The sequence below is a fragment of the Macaca nemestrina genome, chromosome X, assembly GCF_043159975.1.
Source record: "Macaca nemestrina isolate mMacNem1 chromosome X, mMacNem.hap1, whole genome shotgun sequence".
Classification (NCBI taxonomy): Eukaryota; Metazoa; Chordata; class Mammalia; order Primates; family Cercopithecidae; genus Macaca; species Macaca nemestrina.
Window position 1 is genome coordinate 90,407,908 of NC_092145.1, and position 18,872 is coordinate 90,426,779.

General features: G+C 38.4%; 2 protein-coding genes across 5 annotated transcripts in view; one reads left to right on the top strand and one right to left on the bottom strand.

Moving 5' to 3' along the window:
- The window catches only part of LOC105476709 (myotubularin related protein 8), a 116,575-nt gene that overhangs the window by 15,585 nt on the left and 82,118 nt on the right, over positions 1-18,872 (top strand). For 3 of the 4 annotated variants that reach the window (XM_011732891.3, XM_011732889.3, XM_011732892.3), the window contains exon 2: positions 17,006-17,128. The exons of the other annotated variant lie outside the window; for it this stretch is intronic. In XM_011732891.3, coding sequence (XP_011731193.2) covers positions 17,006-17,128 — 123 coding nt within the window. The remainder of the gene's footprint in view (positions 1-17,005; positions 17,129-18,872) is intronic. 4 annotated transcript variants of the gene reach the window in all.
- On the bottom strand, positions 1,943-2,959 carry LOC105476708 (small ribosomal subunit protein uS2-like). Its single transcript, XM_011732888.3, has one exon. The coding sequence runs from the start codon at positions 2,894-2,896 to the stop codon at positions 2,009-2,011; it is 888 nt and encodes a 295-aa protein (XP_011731190.2). The 5' UTR covers positions 2,897-2,959; the 3' UTR covers positions 1,943-2,008.

Genomic DNA, 18,872 nt, shown 5'->3' on the forward strand with positions numbered 1-18,872 from the left:
TAGAGTGCTTGCAGCTTTTGCAGGTGCACAGTGCAAGCTGTGGGTGGATCTACCATTCTAGGGTCTGGAGGATGGTGGCCTTCTTCTCACAGCTCCGCTAGGCAGTCCCCCAGTGGAGACTCTTTGTGAGGACTCCAATCCCACATTTCCCCTCCACACTACCCTAGTAGAGGTTCTTCATGAAGGCTCTGGCTCCGCAGCAGACTTTTGCCTGGACATCCAGGCATCTCCATACATCCTCTGAAATCTAGGTGGAGGCTGCTAGGCCTTATCTCTTGCCCTCTGAGCACCTGCAGGCTTAACACCATGTGGAAGCTGCCAAGGCTTGCAGTCTCTGGAGCAGCATCCTGAGACATATCTGGGGTCCTTTTAGCCATGGATAGAGCTGGAGTGGCTGGGACACAGTAGTGTCCCCAGGTTGCACAGGGCAGCAGGGCCCTGGGCCCAGACCATAAAACCTTGATTCACTCCTGGGCCTCCGGACCTGTGATGGGAGGGGCTGCTGTGAAGGTCTCTGAAATGCCTTTGAGGTATTTTCTCCATTGTTTTGGCTATTAACATCTGGCTATTCTTCACTTATGCAAATTGCTGCATCCAGTTTGAATTCCTCCCCTGAAAATGGGTTTTCTTTTCTACCACATGACCAGGCTGCAAGTTTTCTAAGCTTTTATGCTGTGCTTCCCTTTTAAATATAAGTTAGAGTTTCAGATTATCTTTTTGCTCACATATATGAGAATATGCTATTAGAGGCAGCCAGAGCACATCTTCAACACTTTGCTGCTTAGAAATTTCGTCCTCCAGATACCCTCAATCATCACTCTCAAGTTCAGAGTTCCACAGATTCCTGGAGCAGGGGCACAATGCCGCTAGTCTCTTTGCTAAAGCATAGTAAGAGTGACTTTTACTCCAGTTCCCAATATGTTCTTCATCTCCATCTGAGACCACCTCAGCCTGGACTTTATTGTCCATATCACTATCAACATTTTGGTCACCATTCAACAACTCTAGAAAGTTCCAAACTTTTATCTTCCTGTCTTCTTGTGAGCCCTCCAAACTTTTCCACCCAAAGCCTATTACCCAGTTTCAAAGCTGCTTCCACATTTTCAGGTATCTTTTTAGCAATGTTCCTCTTTTGTGGTACCAATTTTCTGTATTAGTCTGTTCTTGCATTGCTATAAGGAACTACCTGAGACTGGGTAATTTATGAAGAAAAGAGGTTTAATTGACTCACAGCTCTACAGGCTGTATGTACAGGAAGCATGGCTGGAGAAGCCTCAGGAAACTTACAATCATGGTGGAAGCAAAGGGGAAGTAGGCACATGTTCACATGGTGGAACAGGAAAGAGTGAAGGGGAAGTGCTACACACTTTTAAACAACCAGATTGTGTGAGAACTCACTATCATGAGAACAGCAAGGGGGAAGTCCACCCTTACGATCCAGTCACCTCCCACCAGGCTGTCCTCCAACACCGAGAATTACAATTCAACATGAGATTTGGGTGGGGACACAGAGTCAAACCATATCACTCAGTGAAACAATAGAATTTATTGCTCACAGTTCTGGAGGATGTGAAGTCCAAGATAAGATGCATGCAGATTTGGTATCTGGTGAGGTCCTACTTCCTGGCTCATAGACAGTGGTCTTTTTGCTGCCTCCTCACATGGCAGAAGGGGCAAACAGGCTCCTTTAAGCCTCTTTCATAAGAGCACTAATCCCAGTTGTGAGCAGAGAACTCTCATGAGCTCATCACCACCTAAATACTCCACCTGTTAATACTATTGCATTGGCAGGAGTTAGATTTCAACATATGAATTTTTGAGGGACACCAGCATTCGGACTATTCCACCTCTCTTCATTCCTGATAACTTTCCTTGCTCTGAAGTCTTTTATGTCTTGTATTAATATATGTACTTCAACTTCTTCTTCTTTTTTTTTTTTTTTAGAAACTGATGTTTATTTTCCATCAGCCATTTTTCCATGTTGCTTAAGAGCCTGTGCAAGAACAGCTTAAGACCATTCAGTGGTTGCTCCTACCCATTCAGTGGCCTGAGCAGTGGGAGCTGCAGACCAGTCTTCCGTGGCAGGCTGAGCACTCCAGTCTTCAGTAGGGAACTGCTGAATAGGCACAGAGGGCACCTGCACACCTTCAGACCAGTCTGCAACCTCAGGCTGAGTAGCAGTGAACTCAGGAGCTGGAGCAGTCCATTCACCCTGAAATACCTCCTTGGTCACTGCCTTTTCAGCAGCAGCCTGCTCTTCTTTTTCAATCTCTTCAGGATCTCTGTAGAAGTAGAGATCAGGCATGACCTCCCACGGGTGTTCACGGGAAATGGTGCCACGCATGTGCAGAACTTCCTGAGCCAGCATCCACCACATCAAACCCACTGAGTGAGCTCCCTTGTTATTGCATGGGATGGCAGTGTCCACATAGCGCAGAGGAGAATCTCTCTTACACAGAGCAATGGTAGGTAGGTTAACATAAGATGCCTCCGTGAGAGGCTGGTGGTCAGCCCTGGGGTCAGTAACCACAAGAAGCCGTGGCTCCCAGAAGGCTGCCTGAATCTGGTTAGTGAAGGTTCCAGGAGTGAAGTGGCCAGCAATTGGAGTGGCTCCAGTGGCAGCAGCAAATTTCAGCACAGCCCTCTGGCCAGTATTCCTGGAGGATATAACACTGACATCAGCAGGGTTTTCAATGGCAATAATGGCACGAGCCACCAGCAGAAGTTTCTCCCAGGTCCTCTTCAGATTTATTATGTAGAGGCCATCACTTTTGCTTTTATAGATGTACTGTTCCATCTGGAAGTCAAGATTGGTGCCACCTAAGTGGGTTCCTGCTGCAAGGAACTTAAGGACATCCTCCTCCTTCATTTGCAGGACATCAAGGGGTCCGGACATTGTGAAAGTTTCCTTTTAAGTTATGACGGGAATCCAGAACAACGCCGTATGGACCCCTCTGTAGGTAGCGCGGAAAGGCTCAACTTCTTTTGATTAGTGTAAGCATGGTATATCTTTCTCCATTCCTTTACTTTTTTTTTTTTTTTTCTTTCTATTGAGACAGTCTCTCTCTGTCACCCAGGGTGGAGTGCATTAGTGTGCTCTCAGCTCACTGTAGTCTCTGCCTCCCATGCTCAGGCAATCCTCCCACCTCCTCAGTCTCCTGATTAGCTGGGACTACAGGCACCCACCACCATGCCTGGCTAATTTTTGTAGAGATGGGTTTTGCCGTGTTTCCCAGGCTGGTCTCAAACTCCTGGGCTCAAATGATCCTCCTGCCTTGGCCTCTCAAAGTGCTGGGATTACAAGTGTGAGCCACCACAGCTGGCCATTCCTTTACTTTTTTTTTTTTTTTTTTGGATTAAAACAATAGAAATTTGTTCCTTCACCGTTCAGGAGCCCAGGAGTCTGAAATTCACGTGTTGGCAGGGTTGCCCTCTCTCTGGAGGCTTTAAGGGAGAATCCTTCCTTATTGCCTCCTCCAGTTTCTGGTAGCTGTCAGAATTCCTGGTGGCTGTATCCATCGCTCCAATCTCTGCCTCCATTTCACATGGCCTTCTCTGTGTGCCGTCTCCTCTCTGTCTGTTATAAGGACACTTATCATTGGATTTACAGCCCGCCTTGGCAGTCCTGGATGATTTCATCTTAGATCCTTAACTTACTTACATCTGCAAAGACCCCTTTTCCAAATAGGGTCACATTCACAGGGTCCAGGTATTAGAAAAAAGACCTGTCTTTCAGGAGGCTGCCGTTCAACCCACTATAGGTGTTCAGCAACCTTTTCCACTTCTCTTTAACTACTTTCATTCCACGCTTGGCTGAGTATAATCCTTATTCTGTTTCCTAAATACTGATAGTACTTCCTTGACTGATTTGTGAGCACTAACTCTGTTGGTCCTTTAGAGTAAAGAGCGTGCTTAGGCATCTTTAATTCTATAACATTTGACACAGTACCTGGCATATAGTAGATTCTCAGTGAATGTTTGTTAAATGGATGGTTGTAGGGAGGGATCATGCCTTGTTTATTTCATTTTCCCTTAAAATGCCTAACTCCATACTTTGAAAATAGTAGATACTCAAGAATCTTGAATTAAAGAAAGAATACTTTGAATATTCAGTTCTAGCTGTCTCCCAGGGGAATCTTTCTGAAACCTGGACCTCTGGTTGCCCTAGTACTCTGCTCATGCACCTGTTTTGACATTGACCACAGGGTGTCTTTTGTTATGTTATGTTGAGTTGGGTTCATGTTTGCATTTCTTCAACAAATTATAAACTCTCAAGAGTTTATAAGTTATAATTTACAATGTCTCATACATTCTACTTTTATTTTGCATAGGATGTTTTAGCACAGAATCTGGTACATAGTAGGCATTCAAAAAAGTATTATTGAATTAAATCTAGCTTTAGTTGTTTGTATTTTTGCTGGTGTCTGACTCTGTGGTAGAGTGAACATCAAGATATCTGGCTGAAAGAAAACTTCCTGAGTCTATTTGGCTTTTTTTCTTTGAGCCCAGTGCTGTACCATCTTACTACAAGATCAGTATTCTTCAGATTCAGTTACTTTGGCAGGAAGTTCCCATTATTACTACCTGGTCTTCTAATCTGTCCCTGCCCAAATATAATGTGGTGTGCTTAGATTCGGGTATCTTGGCATCTTCCCCTAGCCTCCATGCCTTGACTACATTTTTGTTACTTTTCTCTTTTAGAGGGTGGGCCATAGGGGTGGAAGACTTTTTTCAGTTCCCTTTCTCTCCCCAAGCACACACGGTTAATAAGTCTGTGGCAGTATAGTATAATGGCGTATTAGTTCATTCTCACACTGCTATAAAGAAATAACCGAAGACTGGGTAGTTTATAAAGAAAAGAGGTTTAATTGACTCATAGTTCTGCAAACTGTGCAAGTAGTATGGCTGAAGACGCCTCAGGAAATTTTCAATCGTGGCAGAAGGTGAAGGGGAAGCAGGCTTATTTTCACATGGCTGGAGCAGGAGAGAGAGAGAGAGAGGGATATACTACACACTTTTAAACAACCAGATCTCATGAGAACTCACTATCATGAGAACAGCCAGGGGGAAATCTGCTCTCATGATCCAGTCACCTCCCACCAGGCCCCTCCTTTAACACTGTGGATTACAATTAAACATAGGATTTGGGAAGGGACACAAATCCAAACCATATCAAATGGTTAAGAGTTTGGGTTCTTGCTTCTCACTGCCTGCCTTTACCTCACCACTTAACCACCCATGTGGTCTTCGATAAGTTAATTTACCTCTCTGAGACCCAGTTTCCACGTATATGAAATGGGATTAACAATATCATCTATCTTAAATAGTTATTATGAGGATTAAATGAGATAACACATGTAGAGTATAGCACAGTGTTTATCATCTCTCTTTGTTCCCACTTTTGGCTTGGACATACTCCCTAGATTGGTGTTATTGGTGTCTGTGGATTGATTGGCCCAGCCCTGTTAGAGTTATTTGTCTGACAGTGAAGTACTCTTTTCCTTTAAGTGCATACATATGCATTTTAATTTGTCATTGAAAAACATTACAGAAATTGCACTCTTGACCATTTATCCCAGAGAAATGAAAACCTGTTTTCATGCGGAAACTTGTGCACTAATGTTCATAGCAGCTTTATTCATAATAGCCCAAAACTGGAAACTACCCATATGTCCCTTCAGTGAGTAAATGGTTAGATAACTTGTGATATGTCCATACAGTTGCAATACTGCTAATCAATGAAAAGAGGTAAACTATTGATATATGCAAACACCTGGATGAATCTTAAGAGAATTATGCTGGGTGAATAAGGCCAATCTCAAAAGGTTACATACTGAATGGTTCTGTTTGTATAATATTCTTTAAAAATTAATTGTAGAGATGAAGAACAGATTAGTGTTTGCCAAGGGTTCGATGGAGAAGGGATGGGTGTGACTTTAAAGAAATAGCAGAAGGGAGTTTTGTGGTATGTATGTATGTATCATGACTGTGGTGATTGTTACACAAAGCTGTACATGTGATATAATTGCATATAGCCATACACACACAATTTATAACTGTACATAGTATACATGTATAACTACATATATAACTGGTATAATCTGAGTAAGATCTGTGGATTGTACCAATATCATTTTCCTGGTTTGGATGGCTTACTATAGTTATTGTAAGATGTTAAATTTTGGGAGACTGGGCAAAAGGTCCTTAGGACCTTCCCGTAAATTTTTTTTTTTTTTACAATTTCCTATGAATCTATAATTATTTCATAATAAAAAATAAGGTTTAAAAATCTTAACATTAAGGATTACACCAAATCCTGTCATTCTACATTTAGGCTACCGTTTTCATTCCATTATGTTCTCATTCAGTCTTTGTATGCATACCGACATTGTTTAACATATTTATAATAGTTTTACTTAACTTTTAAATTTATTATTATGTTAAGTATTTTTATACAGTTCTTGAAAGATTTTTAACAGCACCAAATTTCAGATCTAATTAATTTTTTGGACACTTAATATGTGAAAGGCACCTATCTAGAAACCTTAGTATTATATATCTACTTAATAGTCAATTTTAATATAATGTTCTTAAATTTACCAAATCCTTTCCCCTATTATTGGACATATAGGTATTTCTAGTTTTCTCCTATTATTGGCAGAATCTCAGGGAATATTCTCATGTGTATAAATTTGGTTTTCTGAGGATAAACTTCTAAGAGTAGGGATATTGGGTCAAAGGATACTGGTTCATACTTATATGTTCTTGACAGTTTTTCCATATTACTTTCTAAAAGTGATATAGCATTGCAATCAGCAATGTATAAGGATAGACTTCAGAGGATAAACTGCTAAGAATGGGGTATTGGGTCAAAGGATACTGGTTCATACTTACATGTTCTTGACAGTTTTTCCGTATTGCTTTCTAAAAGTGATATAGCATTGCAATCAGCAATGTATAAGCATAGCAGTTTTACCACAACCATGCAGTATTTGATGTTTTGCAAATTTAATACGTATAAAATAGTAGCTCCATGTCATTTAAATTTAGCATTTCTGTCATTACTAGTGAAATTTAACTCATCACATTTTTATGTTCTCATATGTGAATTATCTGTTCATGTTCTTTGGCTCCTTCATCTGTTGAGCTTGTAATGCTTTTCTTATAAATGTAAATAAGGTATTTATACTTTAGAAGAATAATAAGGAGAATATTTTTGATATTGATTGATTTGTTAATTGATTGAGATAGGGTCTTGCTGTCTCACTTAGGCTGGTGTGGAGTGGCATGGTGCAATCACAGCCTCAAACTCCTGAGTTCAAGTGATCCTTCTGACTCAGCCGCCCAAGTAACTGGGATTACAGGCATGCACCACCATGTCTGGCTAATTATTTTTATTGTTTTTTGTAGAGACGAGTTCTTGCTATGTCACCCAGGATAGTGTTGAACTCCTGGGCTCAAGCAATCCTCCCACTTTGGCTTCCCAAAGTGCTGGGATTACAGGCTTGATCCACCATATCTGGTCTGTCTTGGATATTGAGGATCCCTAATTAGAGCACATTTACAGTTACAGTCATGCATCACTTTACCATGGGGATATGTTCTGAGAAGTGCTTCACTAGGCAATTTTGTCATTGTGTGAACAACATAGAGTGTACTTACACAAACCTACTACACACCTAGGCTATATGGTATATAATCTATTGCTCCCACCACCATTGTATTTGTGGTACATCGTTGACTGAAATGTTGTTATGTGGTACTTGACTGTATAAAAGAAAGCATCAAGGCCTCAGTAGATAAATGAATATCCTGTTCTTAAATGTCTTCAGGGAAAAAGCTGATGCCATTTTTGTGTTATCCCTTTTAGCTATATGTAATTTGCCTACATAATTTGTCACACCGATAGACTTTGGGCTAATGACTTGTGGATGTCAACAAGAGAATATATGAAATGAAAAGATCATTAGGCTGGCGACTTTATGTTCACAGGCATCTTGCCTTTCCTTTTCTTGTGTGTATGTAAATGAAAATCATGACACCTAAGGGTATGGACATACATGTTAATAGCATGAGTTCTGAACCACTCATTCACCTCTGAGTTAAAGAGGCCAACATCATACAACACCGTTTAAATATCTAAGATTGTTTCTCATGTTTCTGAAAAGAAAAGGTGGTATTTTAGTTTGTTTTGTTCTATTTTTCTAACCTCAGGTATATTGCATTGAGTTCATCACGTACTCCTCAATTCTTGGTACTTATCATCATTAGTCCATGAAAAGCTACCTCTCATTTTTATTTAATTAGCCTGTTTTTTCCCCATTCCACTCCCCCATCACAGGCAAGCATTCTAATATGATTAATGTGATTTGAATTAGAATGTGTCTTTCAAAACATGATAGTTGTTTTATACACATGAATTTTTAGTTTATATAGTGATGCCTTCTGTATGTCATTCTCTTTCTTACTTTTTTCACTGTCATATTTATTTTGCTGTATGTATGTCTAACCCATTGCTTCTAATAGCTGCATAATATCCCACCACATTTGACCTTCTGAATTGGCCTGTTATTACATTGCAATAAAGAAATACCTGAGACTGGATAATTTTTTTTAAGTTATACTTTAAGTTCTGGGGTACATGTGGACAATGTGCAGGTTTGTTACATAGGTATACATGTGCCATGTTGGTTTGCTACACCCATCAACTCGTCATTTACATTAGGTATTTTTCCTAATGCTATCCTTTCCCCTGCCCCCTACCCCATGACGGGCCCCCATGTGTGATGCTCCCTGCCCTGTGTCCAGGTGTTCACATTGTTCAATTCCCACCTGTGAGTGAGTACATGCAGTGTTTGGTTTTCTGTCCTTGTGATAGTTTGCTGAGAATGATGGTTTCCAGCTTCATCCATGCCCCTTCAAAGGACATGGACTCATCCTTTTTTTATGGCTGCATAGTATTCCATGGTATATATGTGCCACATTTTCTTAATCCCATCTATCATTGATGGACATTTGGGTTGGTTCCAAGCTTTTGCTATTGTGAATAGTGCCGCAGTAAACACACGTGTGCATGTGTCTTTATAGTAGCATGATTTATAATCCTTTGAGTATATAGCGAGTAATGGGATTGCTGGGTCAAATGGTATTTCTAGTTCTAGATCCTTAAGGAATCGCCACACTGTCTTCCACAATGGTTGAACTAGTTTACACTCCCATCAACAGTGTAAAGGCATCCCTATTTCTCCATATCCTCTCCAGCATCTGTGGTTTCATGACTTTTTAGTGATTGCCGTTCTAACTGGTGTGACATGGTATCTCATTGTGGTTTTGATTTGCATTTCTCTGATGACCAGTGATGATGAGCATTTTTTCATGTGTCTGTTGGCTGCATAAATATCTTCTTTTGAGAAATGTCTGTTCATTCCCCTTGCCCACTTTATGATGGGGTTGCTTGTTTTTTTCTTGTAAATTTCTTTAAGTTCTTTGTAGATTCTGGATATTAGCCCTTTGTCAGATGAGTAGATTGCAAAAATTTTCTCCCATTCTGTAGGTTGCCTATTCACTCTGATGGTAGTTTCTTTTGCCATGCAGAAGCTCTTTAGTTTAATCAGGTCCCATTTGTCTATTTTGGCTTTTGTTGCCATTGCTTTTGGTGTTTTAGTCATGAAGTCCTTGCCCCTGCCTATATCCTAAGTGGTATTGCCTAGGTTTTCTTCTAGGGTTTGTATGGTTTTAGGTCTAACATTTAAGTCTTTAATCCATCTTGAATTAATTTTTATATAAGGTGTAAGGAAGGGATCCAGTTTCAGCTTTCTACGTATCCTTAGGCATTTTTCCCAGCACCATTTATTAAATAGGGAATTCTTTCCCCATTGCTTGTTTTTGTTAGGTTTGTTAAAGATCAGACGGCTGTAGATGTGTGGTGTTATTTCTGAGGTCTCTGTTCTGTTTCTTTGGTCTATCTCTGTTTTGGTGTTAGTGCCATGCTGTTTTGGTTACTGTAGCCTTGTAGTATTGTTTGGAGTATGGTAGCCTGATGCCTCCAGCTTTGTTCTTTCTGCCTCGGATTGTCTTGGCAATGCGGACTCTGTTTTGTTTCGATATGAACTTTAAAGTAGTTTTTTCCAATTCTGTGAAGAAAGTCATTGGTATCTTGATGGGGATGGCATTGAATCTGTAAGTTACTTTGGGCAGTATGGCCATTTTCACTATATTGGTTCTATCCGTGAGCATGGAATGTTCTTCCATTTGTTTGTATCCTGTTTTATTTCGTTGACCAGTGGTTTGTACTTGTCCTTGAAGAGGTCCTTTACATCCCTTGCCTGATTGCCCTAGCCAGAACTTCCAACACTATGTTGAATAGGAGTGGTGAGAGAGGGCATCCCTGTCTTGTGCCAGTTTTCAAATAGAATGCTTCCAGTTTTTGCCCATTAAGTATGATATGGGCTGTCGGTTTGTCATAAATAGCTCTTATTATTTTGAGATACAACCCATCAATACCTAGTTTATTGAGAGTTTTTAGCATGAAGGACTGTTGAATTTTGTTGAAGGCCTTTTCTGCATCTATTGAGATAATCATGTGATTTTTGTCTGTTTATATGATGGATTATGTTTATTGATTTGCCTATGTTGAACAAGCCTTGCATCCCAGGGATGAAGCTGAATTGATCATGATGGATAAACTTTTTGATGTGCTGCTGGATTCGGTTTTGCAGTATTTTATTGAGGATTTTTGCATCGATGTTCATCAGGGATATTGGTCTACAATTTTCTTTTTTTGTCATGTCTCTGCCAGGCTTTGGTATCAGGATGATGCTGGCCTCATAAAATGAGTGAGGGAGGATTCCCTCTTTTTCTATTGATTGAAATAGTTTCAGAACGAATGGTACCAGCTCCTCTTTGTACCTCTGGTAGAATTCGACTGTGAATCCGTCAGGTCCTCGACTTTTTTTTGGTTGGTAGGCTATTAATTATTGCCTCAGTTTCAGAGCCTGTTATTGGTCTATTCAGGGATTCAACTTCTTTCTGGTTTAGTCTTGGAAGGGTGTATGTGTCCAGGAATTTATCCGTTTCTTCTATATTCTCTAGTTTATTTGCATAGAGGTGTTAATAGTATTCTCTGATGGTAGTTTGTATTTCTGTGGGGTCGGTGGTGATATCCCCTTTATCATTTTTTATTGCGTCTATTTGATTCTTTTCTCTTTTCTTCTTTATTAGTCTTGCTAGCGGTCTATCAATTTTGTTGATCTTTTCAAAAAACCAACTCCTGGATTCATTGATGTTTTGGAGGGTTTTTTGTGTCTCTATCTCCTTCAGTTCTGCTCTGACCTTAGTTATTTCTTGCCTTCTGCTAGCTTTCGAATGTGTTTGCTCTTGCTTCTCTAGTTCTTTTAATTGTGATGTTAGAGTGTCAATTTTAGATCTTTCCTGCTTTCTCTTGTGGGCATTTAGTGCTATAAATTTCCCTCTACACACTGCTTTAAATGTGTCCCAGAGATTCTGGTATGTTGTATCTTTGTTCTCATTGTTTTCAAAGAACTTCTTTATTTCTGCCTTCATTTCATTATGTACCCAGTAGTCATTCAGGAGCAGATTATTCAGTTTCCATGAAGTTGAGCGGTTTTGAGTTTCTTAGTCCTGAGTTCTAGTTTGATTGCACTATGGTCTGAGAGACAGTTTGTTATAATTTCTGTTCTTGTACATTTGCTGAGGAGTGCTTTACTTCCAATTATGTGGTCAATTTTGCGATCCTTTGGAGGAGAAGAGATGCTCTGGATTTTAGAATTTTCAGCTTTTCTGCTCTGGTTTCTCCCCATCTTTGTGGTTTTATCTACCTTTGGTCTTTGATACTAGTTACCTACAGATGGGATTTTGGTGTGGACATCGTTTTTGTTGATGATGATGCTAACGCTATTCCTTTCTGTTTGTTAGTTTTCCTTTTAATAGTCAGGTCCCTCAGCTGGAGGTCTGCTGGAGTTTGCTGGAGGTCCACTCCGGACCCTGTTTGCCTGCGTATCACCAGCGGAGTCTGCAGAACAGCAAATATTGCAGAACAGCAAATATTGCTGGCTGATCCTTCTTCTGTAAGCTTCATCCCAGAGGGTCACCTACCTGTATGAGGTGTCATTTGGCCCCTACTGGGAGGTGTCTACCACTTAGGCTAAACAGGGTTCAGGAACCCACTTGAGGATGCAGTCTGTCCTTTCTCAGAGTTCAAACACCGTGCTTAGAGAACCATTGTTCTCTTCAGAGCTGTCAGACAGGGATGTTTAAGTCTGCAGACGTTTCTGCTGCCTTTCGTTCAGCTTTGCTCTGTCCCCCGAGAGTTGGGCTCTAGAGAAGCAGCAGGCCTTGCAGAGTTGCAGTGGGCTTCACCACGTTTGGGCTTCCTGGCAGCTTTGTTTACCTACTCAAGTCTCAGCAATGGCAGACACCCCTCCAACTGCCAGGCTGCTGCCTTGCAGGTTGATCTCAGACTGCTGCGCTAGAAGTCAGCAAGGCTCTGTGGGCGTGGGACCCACTGAGCTAGGCACGGGATATAATCTCCTAGTGTGCCGTTTGCTTATACTGCTGGAAAAGTGCAGTATTTGGGCAGGAGTGTCGCGATTTTCCAGGTACAGTCTGTCATGGCTTCCCTTAGCTAGGAAATGGAAATCTCCCACCCCTTGCACTTCCTGGGTTAGGTGATACCCCACCCTGCTTTGACTTGCCCTCCATGAGCTGCACCTACTGTCCAACCAGTCCCAATTAGATGAACCAGGTACCTCAGTTGGAAATGCAGAAATCACTGTCTTCTGTGTCGATCACGCTGGGAGCTGTAGACTGTAGCTGTTCCTAATCAGCCATCTTAGAACGGAAGAGACTGGGTAATTTTTAAAGAAAAGAGGTTTAATTGACTCACAGTTCTGCAGTCTGTAGAGAAACCATAACACAGGCATCTGCCTCTGGGTAGGCCTCAGACAGCTTACAATCATGGCATAAATTGTAGGTGAGGAGCAGGCATCTCACATGTTTGGAGCAGGACCAAAAGAGTGAGAGGTGCCACACACCTTTAAACAACCAGATCTCACAAGAATTCACTCATTATCATGAGGACAGTACCAAAGGATGGGGCTAAACCATTCATGAGGAATTCACCCCCATGATCCATTCACTTCCCACCAGGCCCCACCACCAGCATTGGGTATTATATTTCAACATGAGATTTGGGTCGGGACAAGTATCCAGACTATGTTACCTGACTATTCTCAAAGTGATGGACATATTCATCCTTACATGTCCTCTTGTAGACCTACATGAACATTTCTTTGGGCCCATTTTCAGGAATAGAATTGCTGAGTCGTAGGAAACATATATGTATATTTTTTTGATTAAGTAGTTCCAGATTGCCCTTCTGAATGACCCCACCTGTCTGTAACCCCCTGGTTATAGTGGATGAGGATTCCTATATGCCTTCAACCCTACCAACACTTGGCATTTTCTTGCTTTCTAGTTTTTGCAAATCTTGTAGTCTTAAAGCAATATCTTATTTTAATTTAACTTTATTTTATTCCCAATGTTTTGAGCTTCTTTTCATGGTTGTATGCTTCTGGGATTGTCTCTTACGCAACTTGCCTGTTCTTATGCTTCATATATTTTCTTTTGGGGCCTCTTTTTCTTGTTGAGTTACAAAAGTCCCTTGTATATTCTAGATAATAATTCCTTGTTAGTTTTAGGAGTTGCACCTATTTTCTCCCATTCTGTTATTAATTTTTAAAAAGTCTTTCCCTGTTCACAGATCCAAGGTACTCTGCATTTTCCAATAACTTTATAGTTTTATGTAAAAGTTACATATAGATGCATCTAGAATCTAGTTTTGTATATGGTGTTAGGTAGGGATATGGCTTTATCTTACTGCGTGTACTAATACTGTTTCCCCAACACATCTAGTAAATACTCTTTGGTCTGTCAATTTGTAGTGCCATGTTTATGCTCTGTTAGACTCCCATTTTTCACATCAGTCTGATTTTGAGCTCTGGTCCTTTTCCATTGGTTTATTTTTCTGTTTTTGCAATAGTACTAGAGGTTTTTGTTGTTGTTGTTGGTGGTGGTGGTGGTGGTTTTTTTTCCCCACAGCTTGGAGTATGTTTTAATACCTAGTAGAGCAAATCTTACCCTCTTTACTTTGTTTTAAGTTTGATTTAGCAATTTGTGGGGTTTTGTTCTTCTATGTAAATTTAGAATAAGTTAATTAGAAAATCCACTTTGAAATATGATTGAAATTGTATTGAATTTATAGATTAATTTGAGGGATAATTGCCATTTTTATTATATTAAGTTGTCCTATCCAAGAGCATAGACATTATTTCTTTAGATTGTATTCTATATCCTTCATTAGACTTTTAAAGTTTACTCTGTAAAGGTCTTGTATATGCTTGGTTAATTAAGCTAATTTCTAGATTCTATATAATTTTTGTTGCCATCATGAATGGTATTTTTATGTTTTCTAAGTGGTCATTGCTGGTGTAGGAAAATGTTATTGACTTTTGTAGGTTGATATTATATTTGGTATCCTTGTTGAACTCTTTTATATTAGCTCTGAGAGTTTGGTTGATTCTTTTCTTTCATTTTTTTTTTTCTGGTTGAATGATTACCTTCTCTGTAAGTGGTGCCAAATATAGAACTTCCCTTCTGATCCTTGCATTTCTTAATTCCACGCCCCCTTTCCTCATAGTATTTAGCCACGATATTTAAAACAGTAGCAGTGATAGAGTCAAGTTTGTCGTGTTCATGATTTTAAATTAATGCAGTTAGTTTCTTCATTATTCATAACATTCTTTGTAGGTTTTTTGTATATAATTTTTACCAAGTTAAGGATGTTTACTTTTATTCCTTGTTCACTAAGGATTATCATTATAAATAGAATTAAGCTATATTAAATGCTGCTTTTTCTGTATCAATTGAGATAAAGCATATAATTTTTCTGTTTAGTCTTGCTGATATATTACATTGACATTTTCTGATGTTGAACTCCCCATGCTTTCTTGTGATAAACTGCACTTGATCAAAATGTATTTTTAAAAATATACTGTTGGATTCATTAACATTATTTAGCATTTTTTGTGTCTATATTTCATAAATGAAATAGCCCTAAACTTTCTTACTTTATAATTGTCTTTATTTGATTTTAGAATCAAGATTAAATTGCCCTCATAAAATGGACTGAGTAACTTTATTTTTTTTCCAGTGACCGGAGTCAATTGGATAAGGTAGTAATTAATTATATTTTGGAAGTTCGGTAGAATATACCTATAACGTCGTCTGGACCTGAGGGTTTTGTTAGGGAAAATCTTTGACTACCATTGCCATTTTATTTTTTTCTTGATATTTAAAAATATTTCTTGTAAGTTTTCCAATTTATTAGCATGTTGTTTTTCATAATACTCATAGTTTTAACTTTTTATGTTTTCCCTTTTTCATTCTGTATTTTATTTGCATCTTTTCTCTTTTTTAGCAACGATCTATCCTATTAACCTTTTGACATAATTAAATTCTGGTTTGTTAATCTTTTCTGTTCAGGCTGTGTGTGTGTATCTGTGGAGGAGGATTCTCTGGTTTTAAATTTCTGTCCTTTACCATCTTATTTCTCTGTAATTTTGCTATTTCCATTACATTGACTGTTTAACTAGTATGTCGTTAACCTTTCTCATTTCATGATAAACTTACTGCTGTACATTTACTACTTAGTTCTTGTTTAACTCCGTCCTACAAATTTTTATTTATGTTTTTATTATCATTCACTTTTAAATCTTTTTTAGTTTCCTTTCTTTTTTCTTTTTAACTCAAGGTTAATTTAATAATAAGCTATTGTGTTTTCAAACATTTGTTAAATTTTGGCTATTATTTTGTTATTAATTTCCAGTGCTATTGCATTGTGGTTGGAGAGCCTAAACTGTATGATATTCAACGTTTGGAATTTATTGATGTTTCATTTACGGCTGTAATCATGGTCTCTTTTTAGAATTTTTTTGTTGTTGTTGTCTTGAATGTTCAATTTGTTGGATATAGAGTCCTACTCGGTATATAATAGCTTGAGTTTTTTAGTTGTAATGTGTAAGTGTTCTGTATCTTCATTTGATTTTTTTTTTTTTTTTTGGTCTGCTTGACCTATCAGTTCCTAAGAAGAGTATTAAAGTATCCATATTCACTTGTTCCTTTTCTCTTTGCAGTTCTGCTAGTTGCTTGATATAATTTGAGACTGTATTATACAATATGTTTATATTTATGATGGCTATGTCTTCTTGTCCTATTGATTTTTGTCATGTAAATTCTATTTAGTCAGATATTGAGACTGCTACCTCAGCTTTATTTTAGTTTATATTTGCCTGGCATATCTTATTATTTTCAGTTTGTCTGTGACTCTAAAGTATATCTCTTCTAGTATGAATATTGTTGAATCTTTTGTTTTAGTCTGTGTCTTTCTTTTAATTGGTAAGTTTAATTCATGTACATTTATTGCAATTACTTTTATATTGGGATTTAATTCTGGCATTTCTTTTTATGTGTTTTATTTATGGTACTCCTTTTTTGTTTTGTTTTGTTTTGTTTTTCTCCTTTTCTGTTTTATTCTATTCTTGCCCTGTAATGTAAGATCTATCTTCATGTTATTTACCCTTACTGATTTTTTTACACATACAATAGCTGTACCTTCTTCCAACAAGATAAGTACCTCAGCAAGCTCTCAGGTTCTATATAGTTTCCAGTTATACATACCTCATCTTGTAAACTTTGTCTAGAATTTTTATCTTTTCTAGAATACAGGTTTTCCTCTCACTTTCATAGTTTTTCCAGTGCTGATTTCAGAAAAGGTAATACGGATCATACTAGTTTGCCACCTTGGTAGGAACTGGAAAAACTCAAGTTTTGTAGCAAATTAACAGCATTTATCTTGCTTTGAATGGCCCCACTTCAATCACAGGTGGTGAGTTGGTAACTTAATCAGTATTTTTTACTCCAATAACAGGTAGAAAATGTGAAATTGGTGGATCGTTATGTGAGTAAGAAACCAGCTAATGGGATTCTTTATCTTACTGCAACCCACCTGATCTATGTGGAGGCTTCTGGTGCAGCCCGGAAAGAAACATGGGTATGTTCATGAGAAGAAGTATCAAAGGGTCTTAAAGAGTTGTGCATATATGCTGTCTATATGGTAGTTTCTTGAAATTTCAAGTATAATTTTTAAATTGCTGTAAAACCTTTTCTTCAAAGGACCTATTGTAATAATCTTTTTGTGGTCTGAATTGTATTACTCCTCTTTTTTCAAGTTATTGACTCTGGTCATCGTAGTCATTTTATTCTACATTGTAATATTCCTGGGGATTAGCTAAATTATTTTTAGGTAGAATAGTTTCTGCTAACTTCCTGAACTATGTTTGTTAGCATCTTGAAGTAATTTAAAGCCTGCTATCCATAAAATGTAGTTCAAGAACCAGCAGTATCTGTAGCATATGGGAACTTGATAAAAATGCAGAATCTTAAGCATAAGATTTTGAATTTATAAAAAGGGCTCAGGTTATGCTGATGCTAAGGCCTCATTGACTTTACCTTGGGCAGCACTAATTTAGACCATCTCTCTGTCCTAAGACAGGATTTTACCTAGGTGTATATATATATATATATATATATATATATATATATAGTGTGTGTGTGTGTGTGTGTGTGTGTGTGTGTGTGCGCGCATGCACAGGCATGTGTGTGTGTTTATTTTTACACCTGTAAGTAATGTTTTCTAATTACTTCAGCACCCCAACATTACTTTATGCCTTACCCATCCTAAAGATCATAATTTAATCTTAATCATTAGATTTATGCTTAGACCTCTTCATTTATAAGAAGTACAACATGCTTCTTTTATACAGCATAGCTTAGTGATTAAAGCTTTAGAGCCAGTCTGCTCAGGTTAAAATCCCGGCTTCAACATTTACTACTTTTGTAACCTTGGGCGAGTTGTTTAACTTTTCTGTGTCTCGCTTCCTTCATCTGTAAAATAGAGATAAAATAATACCTTGAATATTTTTAAAGAGTTTTAAAAAGTCAAGATACAAGAATTATAAAGTGAATGTTTATAAGTGCTTATAACAATGCCTGAAACATGGTAAATACTATCATAAAAGTATAAAATAAATTGAATTGAGTATGTATATGAAAAAAGTATCTTAATACCTCCTTTTAAAACTGAACTTTCCCCATATGTATCTTGCTTTTTGTGCTGTGATGATAAGAATGTCAAAAGAGGAGTGAGAGCTGGGCTAGACTAAGCTCTGATGCTAACTGGCTGTGTAACCTTAGGCAAGTGATTCTTACTCTCCGGGCTTGTTTCTTCATCTGTAAAATGAGGTGGTTAGATTATATAATTAGTAAGGATTCTTGCAGTTCTAACAGTTTAGGAACCAGTTCTTTAGTACTGTGCCATGAGCCTATCTCCTATCTACCTGCATTTATAGACAGTACAGATGTCTCCAGATTTGTTCCTTTTGGGTATGATTTCAAATCCAGGGGACTGTATCTGGAATGGAGGACTTACACTATTTCTGATGTCAAAGGAGGCTTATTTACCCAATTAGGGAAGTTCTTCCCAGACTTAGTCTGCCTACCTTCCCCCGACCCTTCCCAGTTTCACCACAATTGTTTGCCTGGGCCCTGATCTCGATTATCAGTATTGTACTACCAAAACACACATCTCTCATGTTGACTGGAAGATCTTTGATTTTCTTGAGGTTGAATATATTCATATTGCATTTTGTAATACCTCCAGAACTGCCATGGCAGGACTTGAGTGTGACAAAACAGTTAAGATAAAAATTAATCATACCTGTGATCCCAGCAGTTTG

Bases quoted from the DNA above. Each gene is read 5' to 3' on its own strand.
- LOC105476708 (XM_011732888.3), bottom strand. From the start codon at position 2,896: ATGTCCGGACCCCTTGATGTCCTGCAAATGAAGGAGGAGGATGTCCTT.